Below are 20,269 nucleotides of genomic sequence, written 5' to 3'. Positions count from 1 at the left end.
GATGTGGACCTGGTCTATATAAAAAAATGTACTTCACCATGAGCCAGGGAGCAGGCTAGTAGCCAGCATTTCTCTCTTGTCCCTGATTCATTCAATTTCTGCCTTCATATTCATGCTTGAGTTTCTATCCTGTCTTTTCTTGCACGATGGACTGAAACCTGTAAGCTGAACCAAACTATTCCCTTCTCTAGTTGTTTTTTTTGTCATGGTCTTTGTCATCGTAATAGAAAGCAAATCAGAACAGGCATTTCACCAAAAAAAGTATGAAATAGATGGGGAAATGGGAAAAGTTAGGGAGTCATTTCTCCCCCTTTCTCTGCTCACCGAGTCAGTATCCAAGGTTGGTAGCTGTGATGCAATTCCGCACTGGAGGGTAGCTTGTTTGCTTTTAAGTAGAATCTCATGCTAACATTTCAGGAGTCAATAGGTTAGCTTAAATGAAATATGTAAGAGATTCCAACAAAGACTGATGGTACAGAATGAATGTTAAAACCTCTGAAAGCATACAAGTGGATTGTTGTTTGAAAGGGTGTGCAAGAGAAGCAGATCCATTCCATATGAAGCCACTAGGATCTAGGTAATGTAAAGTGAACCCATGAGCAACGAGGGGTAAATACTAGAAGGCAGAACCTCACAGAAACTGGGCAAATGTTTTGTGTTTTCTGCTAAAAAGAAAACAAGTTTTCAGACACAAATAGACAAAGCGGAGTGTTCTTTCTTCCTCAGGAGGAGAGGCAACTGTGGTTTATATGCATCGTGTGGTCCTATTTCTATCAATTAAATGTCAAACTATGCAAGCACCATAGTATTTTCTTTAGAGTTTCTCGTTGCCCTTGAGACATAGCCATGTGTCTGTTAGGAAGAGGGAGGTTATTAACAGCTGTGAACACTGGCAGCCCTGTAGGAGGAGACACCCAGTGAGCAAGTGAGGCTGAATACAAATGCTAACAGGGAAGTCCGTTCCTTGCTAGAGCCGAAGGAAAACACTCATCATGGCCCAGGTGGTAGCAATGGCTGTAACACTGGGTACTTCAAGGTGACAAGAAGCAGGCTCAGAAGAGAGACTGCAGATTTAAGTCACACAACGGAGTCTCTAGGATAAAGATGCTCACCGTTCTTCACCTGTTCAGTTAACAGTGGATTGCACCTGCTGTCCCCCAATGCCAGGAATTGTAGATACCAGGAATTGAATAGTGACAAAGCATGAAAATCACTGCTTTTGTGAAACGTATGTTCTTATTGGGAGAATAGATAATGGCCAGATGAGTAATCACATGGCCAGTCAGCTCTTAGAGAAACATAAAGAGGTATTTCCAGGATGTTGCCATTCTGTATATAACACCAGCCCTCTGTATCAAGGTTCAGACGTAGCATTTGATCAAGCTCCCAAAAATGACTTCAGTGAGCTACATTCCTCATGGCAAGGAAACTGAAGCAGTGAACGTTACATCAGTAGCATATATCAGCTGTATTTAGCATGTATCTTGCTGGTTGAAAATTTAGTTGCAGAAGGAGATAAATAACACGTGTGGGATAGAAAGTGAAAGAGGATGCTGGAATTATGTGTGGATGCATAGATCTAAAAGGGATGCTAGGAAAAAACTTCCTCGTTTTTTGGAGAAGCTATGCCAAGGGAAACTGGGAGCCACAGGTGTGTGACACCTTGGCCATCATGTGACCTCTGTCTGTAAGAGTTATTTCTGATTTTACATGGTGACAGTAGGATGGCGTCGCTTATTTCCACAGCAGATTATTGCATGCTGGGGTGTTGATAAACTCTCCTTTAGGCTTCATGTCTGAGATGCTTAATCCAAATTGCTCACCTTGCAACACTAGTAATTTATGCTTGTCTGTCTCTTTCAGCATCGTAGGAAACCAACCTCAGAGAGACAAACAGGATGGCTAGCTCAGCCCGGGAGCATTTGCTTTTTGTACGGCGTCGAAATCCACAGATGCGGTACACACTGAGCCCAGAGAACCTCCAGAGCCTCGCAGCCCAGAGCTCAATGCCCGAGAACATGGCCCTACAGAGAGCCAACAGCGACACAGACCTGGTGACTTCCGAGAGCCGCTCCAGCCTGACTGCCAGCATGTATGAATACACGCTGGGGCAAGCCCAGAACCTCATTATATTCTGGGACATTAAGGAAGAGGTAGATCCCAGCGATTGGATTGGACTCTATCACATAGGTTAGTCGAAGACTTGCATGTGGCCCACCCAGATTTTCGCTCTGATTTTTAAATGTTTTGTGTTTTCTGCTGGCATAAAAAAGAAAAAAGTTTTTCAGACACAAATAGACAAAGCAAATTCTGGGAATGTTCTTTCTTCCTCAGGAGGAGAGGCAACTGTGGCTTATATGCATCGTGTGGTCCTATTCTATCAATTAAATGTCAACTATGCAAGCACCATAGTATTTTTTTTTTTTACAGTTTCTCACTGCCCTTGAGACACAGTCATGATTCTGTTAGAAAGAGGGAGGTTATTAACAGCTGTGAACGCTGTTAAGTTGACATGAAAACAGTGTGTTTCCTAAAGGTTGACGTTCTCTTAAAACAATATATAGTCTGGGATATCTTTTTATGACAGGGAAATAGTTATCTACTTGTTTTGATTAAAAAAAGTCCCAGCTTTGTTTAGCCATATTCAGATCTGTTATTCATAGGTCAATGAGTGATGAATGAAATATTTCAGAAAATAAAAGTATTACTTGAATGCAAAAACAAACCTATCAATTAACCAAATTAAATTTTAAATCTAACACAAGAATAAAAATCTCATGTTACTCAAAGTTGGAAGATTTTGTCACTGAATGAAGGGAATTACTTTAAAATTGGCATCTGATATTGCTTGCAATGTAACTTACTAGTCAAACATCCTTTTGGTTGTTGTTTAATGAATCAACATGGAGAAGTAACATGTTGATGTCCCTTATAATTAGGGCTTCTTAGACAGCACTGACCTTGCTCCCGGAGGACACTGGGCAGTGTGTGGGAACAGTTCTGTCTGCTGCATTTTTGTCTCTAGACAGATGAGGCTGAGAGGTGCTCCGCAGAACTGCATGTACAGAAGAGCTCCGTCTTCCCTAAGAGTCATCTGGTCCCAAATATTAGTATTGCCACTTTGAGAAACCTGGTTTAAGATGCATCTATGACCTTGCTGAAGTTTTGTTGGAACGTTAAACCCACTGAAACTTTCTTTCATTTGGGACTGATTAATCATGCTGTATAGAAACAAGTCTAAAATAGCAAGAATTTCAATGAATTAGTAAGCTTTATCCCCTTCCCCCTTATCATAACCAAAGGGGTGGTGGCAAAAGTCTTAAGTTGTATATTTTCCTTGGGTGTATTTAACTGTGTAGTAAAAGCGAGTAAGGCATACAATTTAAAGTTCTTTTTCATATTATTCTGATCATAAAAGAGCTTGTAGTTTTTGTGAGATGTCAGTCTCCTTTGGGCTCCACAAAAATTCTGTGCTTACTTTTCTTACAAAATTTTTGTTTTTCATTTTAGATTTTATAACAAAAATTGTATTCCTATGGCATTGCAAATAGAATATGGTGGTTTAAAATGTTTTTATGGTGTTTCCTGGAAAAATGATTAATTTTTACTTTTTCATATAAGATTAATTTTTAGATAAGTATGTAACTGTATGTAAGATGCTACAATCCTGCTGGTATTAACTGGTATTATTTAATATTTTCTCATCCATTCTTTTTGTTACTCTACTCAAACTGCTATGTTTTCCTGTCTAATCAGGAAAAACTAAGACATCAAAGCAAGATGACCAAAGCCATAAGGGTTCAGTGTTCTTGTGTTTTATTTTTTAGAGGAAGGAGTGTGTATAAGAGTTACACCTTGATGGGCGTTGATGGCACACACCTTTAATCCCAGCACTCAGGAGGCAGAGGCAGGCGGATCTCTGTGAGTTCCAGGCCAGCCTGGTCTCCAGAGCGAGTGCCAGGATAGGCTCCAAAGCTACACAGAAAAACCCTGTCTCGAAAAACAAAAAAAAAAAAAAAAAAGTTACACCTCTTGAATTCACCCATGACTAGAGTTAGGAAAGCAGGAATGGGAAGTAAATTTCTTATAGTTGTTAACTCTTCTTTCAGAAGCTTCTATATATGGTACTTACATAAATCACCACTGCTTCGGAGCTGCTGTGTGTGCAGCATACTCCCTGCCCCCAGTCCTGGCCACTTTATATTTGTTCTTCATATTAGTTTCCGTCAGTGTGAATACAACACATACAGATGTGATTTTCATTTTAGTTATCTTGGTTGGGACATATGAAGTTTATGTTAATGCTTTTGCCATTTTTCTTAATATTTCTATTTTTACTTTTTTTCTGAGACCAAGATTATAATAGTTCACATTGTTCTGCAAGTTACTTGTGGTTTTCATTCATTTTTCAGTGATCTATTTTCTCCATGATCTTCACATTTCATAATTTATTCTTATCCATCTTCCTCCTCCTCCTCCTCCTCCTCCTCCCTTTTATCCCCCCCCCCAACACACACATTAGGAACAGGGTCTTATGTATCCCGGGGTTGCCTGAACTTACTGTGTAGCTGAGGGTGATTTTGAATTCCTGACCCTTTCCTTTTGCCTTCACGTCCCAAAGCTGAGATTACAGAAGTGGGCCACCACACAGGCTTTATTTATCTATCCTCAAGTTGATTATCTTTTTTCCCTTTTCTTCTGTTGTCAGTCCTTCTTGGTGGATTTGAAATTTTCAGATAGTTGACTTAATAACTTCTAGAATTTTCATTCAGATCTATAGGCAGGACAAAGTAGCAAGAAGCAATCATGTCAAACCTCTAAAGGGATGGGGCTAACACAGCCTAGGATGTGCATTGAAATGCCAAGTGAGTAGCCTGAGATACTTGGTAGTCTTACACACACTGTTAATCTTCAGAGATCTTCCACAGTAAATGGTCTTAAAAGGCATGGGTGCCAGGTCTGTGGCATTCAGTGATTTATTTCTGGAGCTGCAGGGCCACTGCTGTATTTGAAAAGTGTGTGTGTGTGTATGTGTGGTGGGAGGGGGATGATGATTTAATTTACCTGGATCCTCAAACCAAGTGGACAGAGACCTGGCTTTAATTAGAGGTAGCCATTTCCTTAGGGGTGGAAGGGGCACTTTCTCTCTTAGTTCTTATTGATAATAGGCAAGGATAGGCATCCCATGTGGGAAGGGGTAGGAGGCATAACAGTGGACTTTAACTGACACCATATCCTACTGTGTCCTATATAGCCTGTTCAGTCTGTTTAATGCTACTTGTATGTATGCTTTCAGGGCCAACCATTGGTATTGGATACACATTTGTTGTGGTCTTCCATGGAGAAGCTATTTCTCCCATTCTCATTATTCCTTTGTTGCTTGTCATTCTTTCTGTAGGGTTGAGGCCTTATGGGCTTTCCTGCATCTATTGTTGTCCTTGTTCAGGTGACTTTTGTGTAGTCATGTCAGTGAGACTTTGTGGGCACAGCTTCTGATGTTAGTGGGAGACACCATCTCATAGCAAACTCCCTGCTCCTCTGGCTCTTAGAATCTTTCTGTCCCCATTTCTGTAACGCTCCCTGAGCCCTAGATATGGAAGTTGTTTTGTAGATGTATCCATTGGGACTGGGCTCTATGGCCTTGTGGTTTTGATTGGTTGTGGTTTTCTGTAGTAGTCTTTATCTGTTGCATAGAGAAGTCTCCTAGGTGAGGGGTGAGGACATCTGTGGATACAAGGACAAATACTTAGAATGTAGTGGGGTATTACACTGGTTTAATAATTTAGTGGTTATAGTTTTGCCTCTATTATCCATAACTTCAATAACTCTGGGTAGTTGGCTAGGTTGTCAGTAGAGATATGGTTTCCCTCTTGTTAAGTGGGTCTTATGTCCAATTAGATAGCCGTTGGTTACAGCCAAAAAATATGCATGTCCACTATTGCACTCTTAGGGTTATCATGTCATGCTGGCCATTGATGTGATTCACACACAATATAGCTGGGTATTGTTGCTTCCCTCATTTGGAAGCTTACTTGGTGCCTTCTGCTACCATGAAAACTAGCCCTTAGTGGGGAGACTTTCAGGTCAGTTCCAGCTCAGGGACCTGTGGGTCCTGTGTCTGAAGTATAGTGTATCTTCAGCAATAGGGACTTTTACCTTCCATCTCTGAGAGGGTGGCTACCAAGGGAAATAGCAACAATCGTCTTTAATATTTTGGGAGCCTCTTGGACAATCCTGACTGTCTTAGAGTTTCTATTTCTGTGAAGAGACATCATGACCACTGTAACCCTTATAAAGGAAAAACATTTAATTGGGGTGGCTTATATTTTCAGAGGTTTAGTTCATTATTTTGTTGGGACATGGTGGTGTGCAGACAGACATGATGCTGGAGACAGAGCTGAGAGTCCCATATCTTGACCCACAGTCAACAAGAAGTGGTTGAGTGTCATACCAAGTGAGGCTTAAGCAAAGGAGCCTCAGAGCCCACTCCCACAGTGACACACTTCCTTCAACAGGGCCATAATTCCTCCAACAAGGCCACACCTCCTAATAGCGTCATTCCCTATGAACTTATGGGGGTCAATTACATTCAGACTATCACAGTGACCAACAACTCAAAAGAAGGCTTTTAATGTTTAGTTTTGGGGCTTTTGTTAGGTGGTCTTTGGCTCTTGGAGGGAGCATTGTCAGCCCGGATTAGAAAATTTCATTTAAACTATATATGTATATTTATACACAGTCATGTGTAATATAAATTTATTTCAAGTAGATAGTTAAGAGTATGATTCCTTACGACTTTTTCAGACATCTTATTGTTATTTTACTTTCTTCCCTCCTTTTGTATTTCTTTCTCTCCTCCCTAAGTAGAGGCCCTCTCTTTTTTCCATTTCCCTAATCAGATCACTTGTACCCTGCTATTCTTCTCACTCACTCCTCTCCCCTTTTTACTTTCCTGTAGTTACACCAAGATATGTACTCACAACTGAAGATTTGGAGATAGGAGCCTCAGATGAGTGACAACATGTGATTTTTGTCTTTCTAGATCTGGGTAGCCTCACTCAATATGATCTTTTCCTATTCATCCATTTACCTGCAGAGTTCATGATTTCATTTTTCTTTACAGCTAAGTGGCATTCAATAAACTAGTTGTACCACATTTTCATGATCTAACCATCGGTTGATGGACATTTAGGTTGTTTCTGTTTCCTAGCAATTGTGACTAGAGCAGCAGTGATCATAACTGGGTAAGTATCTGTGGAGTATGATGTCCTTTGGGCATATGTCAGGGATGGTATAGGTGACTCATGGAAGATTTGTTTTTAGCTTTTTGAAAATTCTCCACATTGATTTCCATGGTATCTGTACAGGTTTGCATTCCTACCAACAGTTAATGAGAGGTCTCTTTTACCCACCATGCCATCATCATTTTTGTCAGTTGTTTTATTGATAGTTGCCATTCTGAATGGTGTAAGATGAAGTCTCAAAGGCAATCTGATTATTGTTTCCCTCATTGCTAGGGACTATGAACATTTTTTGAGATATTTCTTAGCCATTTTTTCTTCATTTGAGAACTCTCTATTCAGATCCCAGGCATATATTTCAAATGGGCCATTTGGTGTTGTTTTGTTTGTTTTTTTCCCTCTTCATGTGTGTATGTATGTTCTTTGTATATTCTGAACATTAACCCTCTGTTAGATGTGTAGGCAAAGATTCTCTCCCATTCTGTGGGCTTCCTCTTCACTTAGTCAAATTTTGTTTCTTTAGCTGTTTGTCCATTGTTGACCTTACTTCTTTGGTAAGTCCTTGCCTATACCTTTGTCAGGTAGGGCACTGCCATGTTTTCTTCTGTTGGTTCCAGTGTTTCATGTTTCACATTAAGGTTTTGATCCATTTGGAATTAGTCTTGTGCAAGGCAATAGATTCTCATCTAATGCCATTCTTCTGCATGGGGACATCAGCTTCCTAGCACCATTTGTTGAAGATTCTTTCTTTCCCTAGCATGTTTTTGGCACCTTTATCAAATATTAAGTGGCTGAAGTTATGTTTGTGTCTCTGATTTTGTTTCATCTGGTTTATGTGTCTGTTTTTGTTCTGGTGCTATGTTGTTTTTACTTCCTAAGGCTCTATAATATATCTACAAATCTGGAATGGTAAACCACCAGCATTGTCTTTTTGCTCAGGATTGTGTTTGCTATCTGAGGTTTGCTATTTAGTGGTTCCATATGAAAACAACATTTTTTAAACCTCCTCTGTTTCTTTTATTGAAAGGATGTGATATCTATGATAAATATCAATCCAGAAGATACAAAGCTAAGGCTTGCAGAATAGAATGTTAGAGCTTGGAATGGCACTCCAAAGTTCATGTTATAGGTAGAAGAAACACCCCCTTGGTTTCCATCATCAATAGTAAGGTTTATGTATATTTGTAGCTCTCCCTTGCTAAGCTGAAAGCACCACCAGAAAGATGAGAAAGGGCCCAGGTTGGTTTCTCAACAACTGTATTCAAAGGCAGGATGAAGAAGGTTTTTGCTTCAATATTTAACTACTTCATGGAATGCTTGGGAATCTTTAGTATTAAATATAACAGAGCTGGGGAAGATAGATCAATGGACAAGGAACTATGCTCAGGTACCACCATCCACATAAAATCCCACCAAGGTGGTGTGCATCTGTAATCCCAGCACTGAGGGCACAGATGGACTGTTCTTTGGGGGAGGGGGTCAGTCCAGTTACACTAACCAAATGAGAGAGCTCTAGGTTCAATGAAAGAGTTGCTCTCAAATTATATGGTAGACATACAATATTGACCTCTGGCCTCTACATGCAATCTCATAGATGCACCTACCAATTGAGAGTAACAAGTGTAAGGTATGCAGAAAATTTCAGACGGTCAATAGGACTGATAATGTGATAGGAAGAAGTTTTGAGTAATTAGCCTTTGAAAATTCATAAGAATGTATTAGTTCTATTAAACAAGGATAGATAGATGATATATTGGGAGCAACTTAAGAGAAAAGCAGAAACACAAGGCTACTGTGGGAAAAGATGCACTGCAGATTAAGTCACAAATTTAATGCTATTACAGATGAACAGGAAAATACATAATTGATTTTTTGGGGGAACAATATCTTGCTGGGTGTCCAGGCTGCCCTTGAACTCTTAGGCTCATGCCATCTTCCTTCATGAGCCTCCTTAGAGTCTGGGATTACAAGCATGTGCCACTGCACAGGCTGCATAACGTGGTCTTCTTATGACTGTGAAACAGATATTCTGAGAACCTGGGTTTCATAACAATTGCATGTATGTCAGAAATAGCTTCAGCTTTCTCTGCTGTTGGGTATGAAACCACCTCACCCCTTCAGTTGTGTCTTGAGAAGCTAGACTGTCTCCTAGCAACTTCTGGCTTTATTTATGGAACAGAGAGATGGTCTCTATAGAAATAAGTCCCGAAGGAGAAGGGTTTAGTGGAACATCTAGCTGGTGACGTTGGCTTATTGGCACTGGCTGCATTTTGATTGTGTTTCTCTTGGCTTAGACTTTCTTCCAAAGTGTGAGGTTTTGTTTTGTTTTTAATAATGGTTGACATTGTACACCTTACTCCAGATGACCTTTAGGAGTACTAATCTGAAGGAAAAACATACACACCTGGATCAGAACAATAAACATCTTAGGGGCATGTTAGTAAACAGGTTCTATTGGAAATACAAAGGAAGAAAAAGTTAAAAATATCAAAGCACTATTTTTTAGAAACTTTGAGTGTGAGTATAGGCTAACTCACATATACTCTGAGATTTCTAGACATGATTTCCTTGCAGATGGTTTTCAGAAATCACTGAGTTTGTGATTTATTGTTGCTATACAAAATTAGAATTGATCCCTTACAGATTTGATATAGTATTATTCTTGTTTTCTCCTGATCTCGTGAAAAAAAAAAAAAGGCACACATATTATGCAAGGACAGGTATTCAAGGGACAGGTATTGTATCAGCTGCCTCCTACTGAGACAAATGCCTGATAATGCTGGCTTACAGTTCCAGGGGATACATTCCAGCATGGTAGGTGATGTTCATAACATATAGTCAGAAAGTAGAGAGTGAACAGGAAGTAGTGCTGGACTCTGAAACCTCAAGACCCGCCCTGCAGTGATCCACTTCCTCCAGCAGTGCTTGACGTTGTAAAGGTTCAATTTTTCCAAAGAGCACCACCAGCTGGTGACTAAGTGTCCAACACATGAGTTTGTGTGGGAGTGGCACAGGGACATTTCACATCCAAACTACAACAGCAGCACTGATGGGTTCCTTACAAAAACCAGCTTCGCAGAAGAAGCTGACACATTAAATTAGTTTCAGGCTCACTATCTAATTCCCTTTAACTTTGTCTTGTGAGTTTTTTTTTTCCTGTAGGTATTCCAGAGGAAGAAAAAATACTTCAAAAGGCCTGATTTGTCAATTTCTCACTTGTGGGCAACTTTAGGTACCTTACAAATTAGGAAAATGTGCATTTGAATATTTAAAAGTATGGACTGTGCTCTGACTGATGCTACCCAGCATGCTGGTCTGTACTATTACTGACCTGTGACTAGCATAAGCACTTTCTCCAGCATGTGAGCCAGTGAACATTCATTAAGAAACACTCAGTATGAAAGGGAAATCACCTGAACTAAATCATAAGTTTGTTGATGTGCATTTTGTATATGGCTCAAGTTTCTTCTGTCAATAGGGATCAGAAATAAGTAATTGACCACTATTTTACTAGACTATTTGATCTGTGCATTGATTATCAATTCAAGGATGGATGATAGAACAACTGTATTTTGACTGTTAGTTTCCAAAATGTATTACGGTTGATGTATTGTGACACCGTTCATATTTCTTTGCACTTGGGTACTAAATGAAGTAAGATTGCAATAGTGAGCAAGCACTAAGATCATTTGTTTAGCTTTAAGATCCCAAAGTTTAAGTTAGTGTCTTATAAGCAAATAAATAAAGCCTGGCATAGTATTGTTGAAGGTCATTAAGGCAACTTGAGTGTCTGTGTACCAGTTTTCATTTTCTTCCTGTACATGGAAATTTGGGTGAGCACTGCTCGTTAATTATTTTCTCACTTCCTTCTTGATGTCTTGCAAAGTTGGCTTAGTAGCTCTTCTATCAGCATTTTAGAATCACATGAGGATCTGAATAGATGTTTATCAAAAGGTGGCTAACAAGTATATGAAAAAGTACTCAATACACCATTTATCAGGAAAGTGCAAGTCATAAGGACAGTGTCACCTCACTCCTGTCATATTGGTTCCAGCTGGAAGGAAAACAGCTAAAGAATGCTAATGAGGAGATGAAGCAGAAGGAATATTTACACACAGTGGGAGTAAGTACAAACTAACATGGCCACTACCAGCAACAGTAAGTATGAAGACCTTGAACACTAGAAATAAAGCTAATGTGTGATCCAGAAACAGTACTTCTGGAATAGCCAAAGAAAATGAAATGTGTTCAAGAGACGTCTAGCACCTATGTTCATTGCATTATTCACAGTAGCTAAGAAATGTGAAATCACTTGCATGTCTATGGTTGTTGGAATATGAATGGTTCATATACTTGAATGCTTAGTTATCAGGGAGTGGCACTACTTTAGAAAGATTAGGAGGTGTGGTCTTGTTGGAGGAAATGTGTCACTGGGGGTGAGCTTTGAGGTTTCAAAGACCCAAGCCAGTCTCAGTGTCTCTCTCTTCCTGCTGTCTGCATATCCAGATGTAGAAATCTCAGCTACTTCTCTAGCACCATGTCTGCCTGCATGCTGCCATGCTTCCTGCTGTGCTGATAATGGACTAAACCTATGGAACTGTAAGCATAACCAAATTAAAAGTTTCTTTTATAAAAGTTGCTATGGTCATGGTGTCTCTTAATAGCAATATTAACCCCCAACTAAGGCAATGTCCATCATCTGATAAAGGAAAAGAAAATATGGTATCCACAGACATTGGAATGCTGTTAGCTTCCTTTCTTTTGTACTGATATGGATAAACCATTACTTTTAGTGCTAACCCACCTCTGACTGAAAAAGAGAGAACCTGTGAGGAGGTGAGATGGCCTAGTGGATAGAAGTACTTGCTGTACAAGAATGAAGGTCTGAGTTAGGATCCCCCACCCATAGACACATGAGTTCTGTATTTCCAGTGCTCCTGGATGGGAGACAGGAGAATCCCCAGAAGTCTTTGGGCCAGCTAGCCTGACTAATACAGCAGAAAAATGACATCATTCCCAGTTGGTAGAACAGTTTAGGATAAATAGGAGATATGGCCTTGTTCGTTGGAGGAGATGTGTCACTGGAGGTGAGCTTTGAGGTTTCTAAAGACTCTTGCCATTCCTGGTCTGTGCTGTGCCATCTGCTTGTGGATCAGATGAGAGCTCTCAGCTGTTCTGCTGCCATGCCTTTGATCTTCCATTGTGGACTTTTAACACCCTGATGCCATAAGCCCAATTAAATGTGTTCTTTTATGAGTTGCTTTGGTTGTGTGGTTTATCATGGCAATAGAAAAGTAACAAAGACAGACATATATGTATAGTCATTGCATGAATAAATTCTGGGATATAGAAAGTATTACATTTTGGTGCAGCATTTACAAGGTGTTCAGGGATTGAGTGTTAAGAATTCCCAGGGCAGTACCAAATGCCATTATCATTGTGTAGACAAACTAGCCCTTAGCAGAATTAGATCTCACAGCATCTCATCAATGTCATGCCTTGAGTTCTCTTTTAATAGCATATTGAAGATTTGGTTCATAGAAAACTTATCTAGGAATCCAAAATGAGTATTATAGACTTCTGTAGATATTTTGTGTGACTTGAAATTTGTATTGGTAAGCATTATAGAATTCAAAGAAGTTTTTTTTTTTTTTTGTATTGTATCCTCTAAGATATTTGTGGCAGGCATTGTTAAAATAAGATTCTTCTGTGTATTCATTGAGATGGTTTTTCTTTTCTTCTCAGTTATTCTGGAAATGTTACCCAAGTTGTACTCCATTCTGTGTTCATTCATATCCCTGTACCTTGAAGAAGTCTTATGTTGATATAATCAGTAGAGGTCAAATGATATTTGCAAATATTCAGGGATGGGGATAAGGTAACATTAGCATGGAGGTTAGATATTCTTTCTGATCAAAACCATTACTAACCCATAAAACAATTGCTTACTATAATTCTGGTTTTGTGACTGGGTATGATTTTATGGTAAGCTTTTCATTGTTTCCTAAAGATTAACAGTAGACATATCTATAAACAAGTATTTATAATGCCTTTATTAATCCTCATATCTTTCTGGAAGCCCATTTTGTTTGTTATTATTAGCTGCATTGTTTTCCTTGAGTTAATTTTTGTAAGGCTTATCTTTTCCATTGATTTTCTTTTCAGTCATTGATTGACATGCTTCACATTTATCTGGTATGAATCATTTCAAGACATAGGATGTTCATCCAACATGAATGAGCATTTTTAAACTTGGGACATTGTGTATTTCACATTTGATGTTATTTCAGACACATTTGAATTTACATCATACTTGTTTTGGGTATCATGACTTTTAGGCATTAATTTCTCCTTATTTTCTGCCTCCATTGGAAGGACAGGTTTTCTTTACTCTCCATTCTTGCAACCTTTCTCAGTCTGTTTTCTTGGCAGTTAGATATTCTAGTTTAATTTTGTTAGTGGTTATCTTTTACATTTTGACATATGTAATTGAGGTAACAGAGGTGGCAATGAGTCAGTATCTCCAAATGCCTGCAGTGCATCAGAACCTGAGATCTTCTCAACCCAGTCACTTCCCTCCCCATCTGCTCCTTTATGTCAATAACACTGGTTGTGATGAGATGATGATGATGATGATGATGATGATTTCATGGATAGGATTATCCCAGTTACATCATCTGTGTAACAAACTTCAACAAAACAGTGGCTTACGTATCTATTGAATGAGCAAATACTCTGAAGATTTAAAAATATAATACCCCTTCCCAAAATAAAACCAAAAAATCTCACAAATGACAAAAAAGTCAGACGAACAAAAACTGACCTAATAGAATACCCTAGGTTGATTTCCTGTAGCAGGAATTGTATTAAAAACAAAAACCAAAAACATATAGATAGGATGCATTTGATTAAAATTAAATATCCAATTCTGTTGATTTTCCAAAAACTATCTCATACTGCTAATGTATTTTGAAAAGGATATTAAATATGCTTTCAGTCCTCTTTGCTCCAGGGTATGGTCCCTATGGGGCTCTCATGCATTTCCCTTCAATTGTGCACCACTGTTTTGTAAAGTCAAACCTTAAGACACCCTTGCACAGGCGATTGCTGAGCTACTGCAGAACTATGATAAACAAGGTAACTGTGATGTGTATTTGTTCATTTGAGCAGGGTTACAGATGAGCACATGCCAGGCAAGGTGGGGCTCTCTGAATTCATGTGATTCCTTTCTTGAGTGGAGAACTGCCAAACTAGCAAAAGTCTTGTCCAAGATGTATATTAATATTGTTCCAGGACATCAGAATTACTAGGCTGCCCAGTAGCTTAGGCTTGGTGTGTGTTTGGGATTTTTCCTGCTAAGGAAGTTTCATTCAAAGGAAAGGAAGCTGTATTATTTAACGAAGCCTGAGGCTGATAAGCAAGTACTGCATTTTTTTCCACTTGGAGTCATTCAATATTGTATTTCTTTTTGTTGAAGTTTATTTTATTTAATTTGAATTTTGAGTCTCTCCTGCCCCTCCTCCTGTCCTCTCTACCTCCTCTCCCCTCCTCTTCCCCAGACTCTCTGGCATGCGGTTTACTCTGCAGAGAGGTTGTTCTAGGACTTAGGGCAATCCTCCCCTTCCTGCCTTGAGTGCTGGAATTACAAGTGTGTGGCACTATTCCTGGCTAGAAGTTTATTTTAAAATTTCATCCTAGAGTTTCTAGGTTTAGAAAGAAAATTGGATTGCTTACTCTACTGCCCCACCCCTTTCTGGCTTTGCAAATGAAACTGAGAACTCCTTAAGGAATGTGCCAGGTTTTTTCAGTAATATGATGAGGAAAAAATCCTAGTGTCTTCAGAGTAGAGGGGACCCCAGAGGACTCCAGAGGACCCCTGGAGCTGCTGCCAGCAGGTGATTGTTAGCTCAACCTGAGCTTTCCCTGGAACCACTCCTGGGAAGGCTGGGTGGCTCAGAGCCTAGTTAAGGTTGGGCTTTACTCCTGAGAAGAAACTGGGGTATGGTCAGAGGCTGAATTCATTACAATGAAACAAACAAGACCCTATCATCAGAAACAGATGCTCCTCCTGGACCCTTACCATGCTTAAAGAACTTCCAGGTCCAGTTCCTCTGGGCTCCCCTGTACTCAAACTCCTGCTTGTACCTGTGGAGCCTGTGTGTGTCTGCTCTCCGGAACATTCCACCCTTGAAGATTTCAGGAATAAAATGATTTGGTTCCTTAAACCAAGGCTCATCAATTTCATTTACTTTATTTCGTTAAATTATTTTTTACGCTAACTTTTATAGCAATGTTAAAAATGCACTTGTGTGTATCTGAGAGATATGTCAGTGAAAGGAGTTTTTCATTTTTTATGTTATTTTTCAGATAATTATATTTAATATTAAATATGCAGTGATAACATATCTTACATTTCCTTTTACAGTCTTCCAGATTGAATTTTACTCTCTCTCTCTCTCTCTCTCTCTCTCTCTCTCTCTCTCTCTCTCTCTGTGTGTGTGTGTGTGTGTGTGTGTGTGTGTGTGTGTGTGTGTACAGCCCATGGTGGATGTTAGTTTTCTTAGTCTCTCTACATTATTTGTTGACAGAGTCTTCACTGAATATGAAACTTGATAATTCAGCTAAATTAGCAACCAGCAAAAACCAGGGATGTGCCCCCCGTCAACCCCAACCTCAGGGAGCACTAGGATTGCAGGTGTACAATGCAGCACCCAGTTTTTCCATGGGTCCTGGTATCCCGTTCAGGTCCTCATGGTGGACTTTGCTGATTCGGCTGTTTCCCCAGTCCTTGCTTAGATTGTAAATGTGCCAGGCTTTGAGCCTGCTCACATGAACTCTAGGCATAGAGAGACTGAACTATATGAAGATTTCTACAATACAGAAACTCCTTGCGTAAGAATGCAAACCTGCTCATCTTCCTGTAACTGACCTAATTTGCTGTGTTCTAAAGTCACCAGTTTTGTGACCAGTTCCCAAAAGTGTCCAAGAACTGAACTATTTCAACAAAATTTCTTACTAGCTCAGTTAACAAAGAAAGATAATGAAGAAATTAATGACAGTTTTATATATGGAAAATTCATATATATGTGTAATACAATTCTTACATATGGATATTAGAGCCCCTATCCTTACTATTCACCCAAACACCATGCTCCTTGAAGTCACCAGTAACTCTGGAAACCCCTCCCTGTGGCCTCGGAGCCGTTTCCTGCCCTTGCTTGTGATACTGTTTTTGTCCTGCTGTCCTGGATCCCCATTTCCTGGCCAGTCAGTCTTTTCCGCTCCCCTGAAGTGTCCTTATTTCCTTTCCTGAGCTATTCAAGCATCTGTGGATTTCCTTCCTTGACCCACTGTCTTTGTGTGCACTCCTTCTCTCTTGGTGTGAGCCGGGTTAGGCAGAAGTTTCATCTCTCACCACTGTTGATAGGTGCACTCTCTCCCCACATCCCTCAGGACCACCCGGCTCCTCATTTGTGCCCTTTGTCCTCTTCCAGAGCTTACAGTCAGCTGCCAAGGGAGCATTTCCACCATGAAAAGTCCCAAACAGCAAACCCTTCCTTCTCACAGCTCTCCCTCCAGACAGCCAGAATCCCAGCTCTCACTCCCTGGAGACTTTCTCATTCTGTGTCCTACTCATGCCTTAGACTCATTTGTTCCAAATAAACTGATTGACCTGACAAACCAGTTCTTGATTTCTCTATTTTATTAGTAGAAATGGATATTTTAGTCTCTCAAGCTTGAAAACCTGGCCCATATTTTGATTCCTAGCCTACTTTTTAATCTGATCAGCCAGTGGGCTGCTGAATGATGTAAGTGTTCAGCTGGGTGTATTTCTCTATACTGTCTCTTTAATTCTCATTGTTCAGGTGTTTACTATCAGCTACCTAAGAAATCCCAGCTTAATACCCTCTAGTACAATCAATGTCTCCTGTCACTGGAAAATATTTAATTAAGATATATTTTTAGGTGGGCGTCGGGGGCGCATGCCTTTAATCTCAGCACTCGGGAGGCAGAGGCAGGCAGATCTCTATGAGTTTGAGGCCAGCCTGGTCTACAGTGGGAATGCCAGGATAGGCTCAAAAGCTACACAGAGAAACCCTGTTTTGAAAAAACCAATATATATATATATATATATATATATATATATATATATTAATATTAATTGGATGTTAAACTAGATGATTTATATATCTTGCATTATTTAACCCTTAAAGCAGTCTTATGGGATGGTGTATCAGGGACTTAACAAATAACAAATCTAGCCATTTCCTGAATCGGTTGCTGTGACCAAGAGAATGACATATGCAAATTATCCTCTGAGTCTTCAGGGTCTATTGGGAAGTCAGAGGGATTGATGATACAGAGACCACATTGCTGAGAATGGGGTGGGATGGATGCTGTGAACTACAACACACTTCTACTTAGTGTAGCTGTTATTATCTCTATTTTATGGCAGAGTAAATAGATCAAGATTTTAATTAACTTCTCCAAGTTAGTATAGTTAAAGCAGTTTACTTCCGTTTGAAGGCTGTACTCTTTTGATTTTCCTTTATCATGTATTTCCCACTTTATAGAGAGAGGCTAATGGTACAGTGTTAGCTTTGCCATTGCTTCCCATCGTGACAATGACCAGTTGCTTGCCCTTCACTGATAACATTATCAAGGAAGCAGGAAGAAAATATTATCTATCCTCAGTAGAACTTTCCATGGCCGGATTTCTCCAGCTGGAAATTGAGGCATTACAGGAATGCAGCTTGGGTGTGGGCACAGCCTTGGAGTCAGAGCTGAAGTTGAGCCAAGCGCAGCTGAGTAAACTGGGATGCAGAAAGGTGCTGCTGGGGAAAGTGCACCATTTTTCTGCTCTGCTGCTTCTAAGTTGAGCTGACCAACATCTGTGCTCAAGTCCCCTGGAGAGAACCACATTTGAAGAAGTGTTCATGTGGCATCACGCTTTGAACTATTTATGGGCAAGCAAAGCATTCCACTCAAAAGCAGCCAGGAACAGAAAATCGGCGGGGGGGGGGGGGTTTGGTCATCTCAGAGCTTTTGGATGACTTTTTATTAGTGGGAGGCATCTGAGCATTAAGAGAAACCGAAGGATCACGGCCAGCTAGCACCAAGGGCAGGACCCCACCCCAGTCCTGGGCATGAAGCTCAGGGTGGCTGAAATGAGGTCACTTTCCCCTACGAATAACATTGACATTCTTGTGGGGACCAGCAACACTAAGGCAAACTAAGAAAAGGGAAGCACGAGGGGGTGGGCTGAGCAACTGTGCAGAACCTTAGAGAATGCAGAACTCTACAAAATAGATGGTGGAAAAGACTGGGTAGCCAAGGGTTAAGTCTTTGCCTTCAGTTTACCCCTGGTGCTATTTTTATGCTTTAATATGTAGAGAACTCTTTCAATAATATTGTTTTGTGTCATTCTCATGGCAACTATTAACTTGATTGATGGTGGAAACCAGAGAGGAAGTCAAACAGGTCAAGCTACTTACTCAAGGTAGGTGAATGGGGACAAGTTTAGACCAGTTGTCTCACGATGTCCTAAGTCATAGGGGTCTTTCAAGTGTACTGCCTTTCATGCTGAATTAGAATGGATGAGAGGATTCCAGATGATGGATAAGCAACTCTTTCTTAATTTCACAGTACTAGTTATTTTTTAAGGTTGTCTTCTATCGGCCAAGGATACTGGTTTCTGTTGGACCAACATAGATATGTGTATGTAAAAGGGTAAAAATTGAAAAGCCTCAAATAAATAGTGCCACAAAGACTCTGTGGGACTGCATAGGTGATACTGGATAAAACTGGAGTTGATTATTTGAGTATATCTCTAAGCATGGCTGTTGGTGTGTCCCAGGGCTCAACCCTGACCTCACAGTTAGGTGGTAAACTGACTGTACTGTGCATTGGTGAGTGACTAGTAAAACTGTATCCCCTCCTCAGCATTCATGCTATGTGGCCTTAGTTGGGAATGGAGTTATTATGGGAGTAATGTTATGGGATTTCCCACCCTGTACTGTAGCTGCCCTGTCCCAAATGAACACATGGATGCTATATTAATTATGAAACTGTTGGCCAGTGGTTTGGGCTTCTTATTGACTAGCTCTGTCTTAATTATTAACCCATAACTACTAATCTATGTATTTCTACATGGTCTTATCTCACTGGAGAACACCTGACTTGAGTCATCTCTTTCCAGGCTCACATGACGACTCCTTTCTGCCTATACTTCCCAGAATTCTCCTCCTCTGGTAGCCCCACCTATCCTTTCTGCCTGGCCACCAGCTACACAGTGCTTTATTCATTAACCAATAAGAGATGTACAGAAGACATCCCCATCAGATTAATCAAGCTGAAGTGAGGCCAGCAGGGATAGGCTTCCATCCATCCATGGTTTCCCTGGAAGACTTGTACTCTTCTTGTGCACATGAAGGTATCATTTCTAAGCAGAAGAGATGGCCACTAGCGGAATCTCCCTCACAGCCCTCAGAAGAAAGAAGCCCTCCCAACACCATTATTTTGTGCTTCTAGCCTCTAGAGCTATAAAAAAAAATTTCTGTTGCTCATGATACCCAGTTTGTACTATACTCAGTTTGTGGTATTTTACTTTCACAGGCCTCAGAAGCTAGCACTTTTTCTTTTTCTACTTAAAATATGGGAACATGGGACTGGGGAGGTGGCTCCACATTTAAGAGCACTTGCTGCTCTCCAATTTGACCTGCATTCAGCAGGAAGCACCCACATCAGATAACTCACAGCCACCTGTATGTAGCTCCAGTTCCAGGGGATCCGATGCCCTCTTCTGGCCTCTATGGGCACTGCACACATGTGGTGCACATAAACTCAGGCACATGCACATACACATAAAGTAAAAACAAATGTTTTTAAAAACTGGAAACATAATAACAGCCCCCTCTTTTCTTTGAGAAGGTTGTTTCCTTTCCACAGGACGCCCATGAGTCTCTCCTCTGTGGCCTTCTGGTCATTGAGGTCACAATAAGTTAAATGGCACTATGCTTCTACCAAGC

The 20,269-nt window shown here is 40.2% G+C and overlaps 1 protein-coding gene across 1 annotated transcript in view; it reads left to right on the top strand.

Annotated features, from left to right (window-relative positions):
* The first annotated feature begins 1,898 nt into the window (after positions 1 to 1,898).
* Positions 1,899 to 20,269, top strand: part of Hecw2 (HECT, C2 and WW domain containing E3 ubiquitin protein ligase 2) — a 196,522-nt gene continuing 178,151 nt past the window's right edge. The window contains exon 1 of the mRNA XM_027396880.2: positions 1,899 to 2,190. Within this exon, the coding sequence (XP_027252681.1) occupies positions 1,899 to 2,190 (292 nt within the window). The remainder of the gene's footprint in view (positions 2,191 to 20,269) is intronic.

Source organism: Cricetulus griseus, chromosome 2 (genome assembly GCF_003668045.3).
Source record: "Cricetulus griseus strain 17A/GY chromosome 2, alternate assembly CriGri-PICRH-1.0, whole genome shotgun sequence".
NCBI lineage: Eukaryota > Metazoa > Chordata > Mammalia > Rodentia > Cricetidae > Cricetulus > Cricetulus griseus.
The sequence above is the reverse complement of the archived record's forward strand: the minus strand, read 5'-3'. Positions and strand labels throughout refer to the sequence as shown.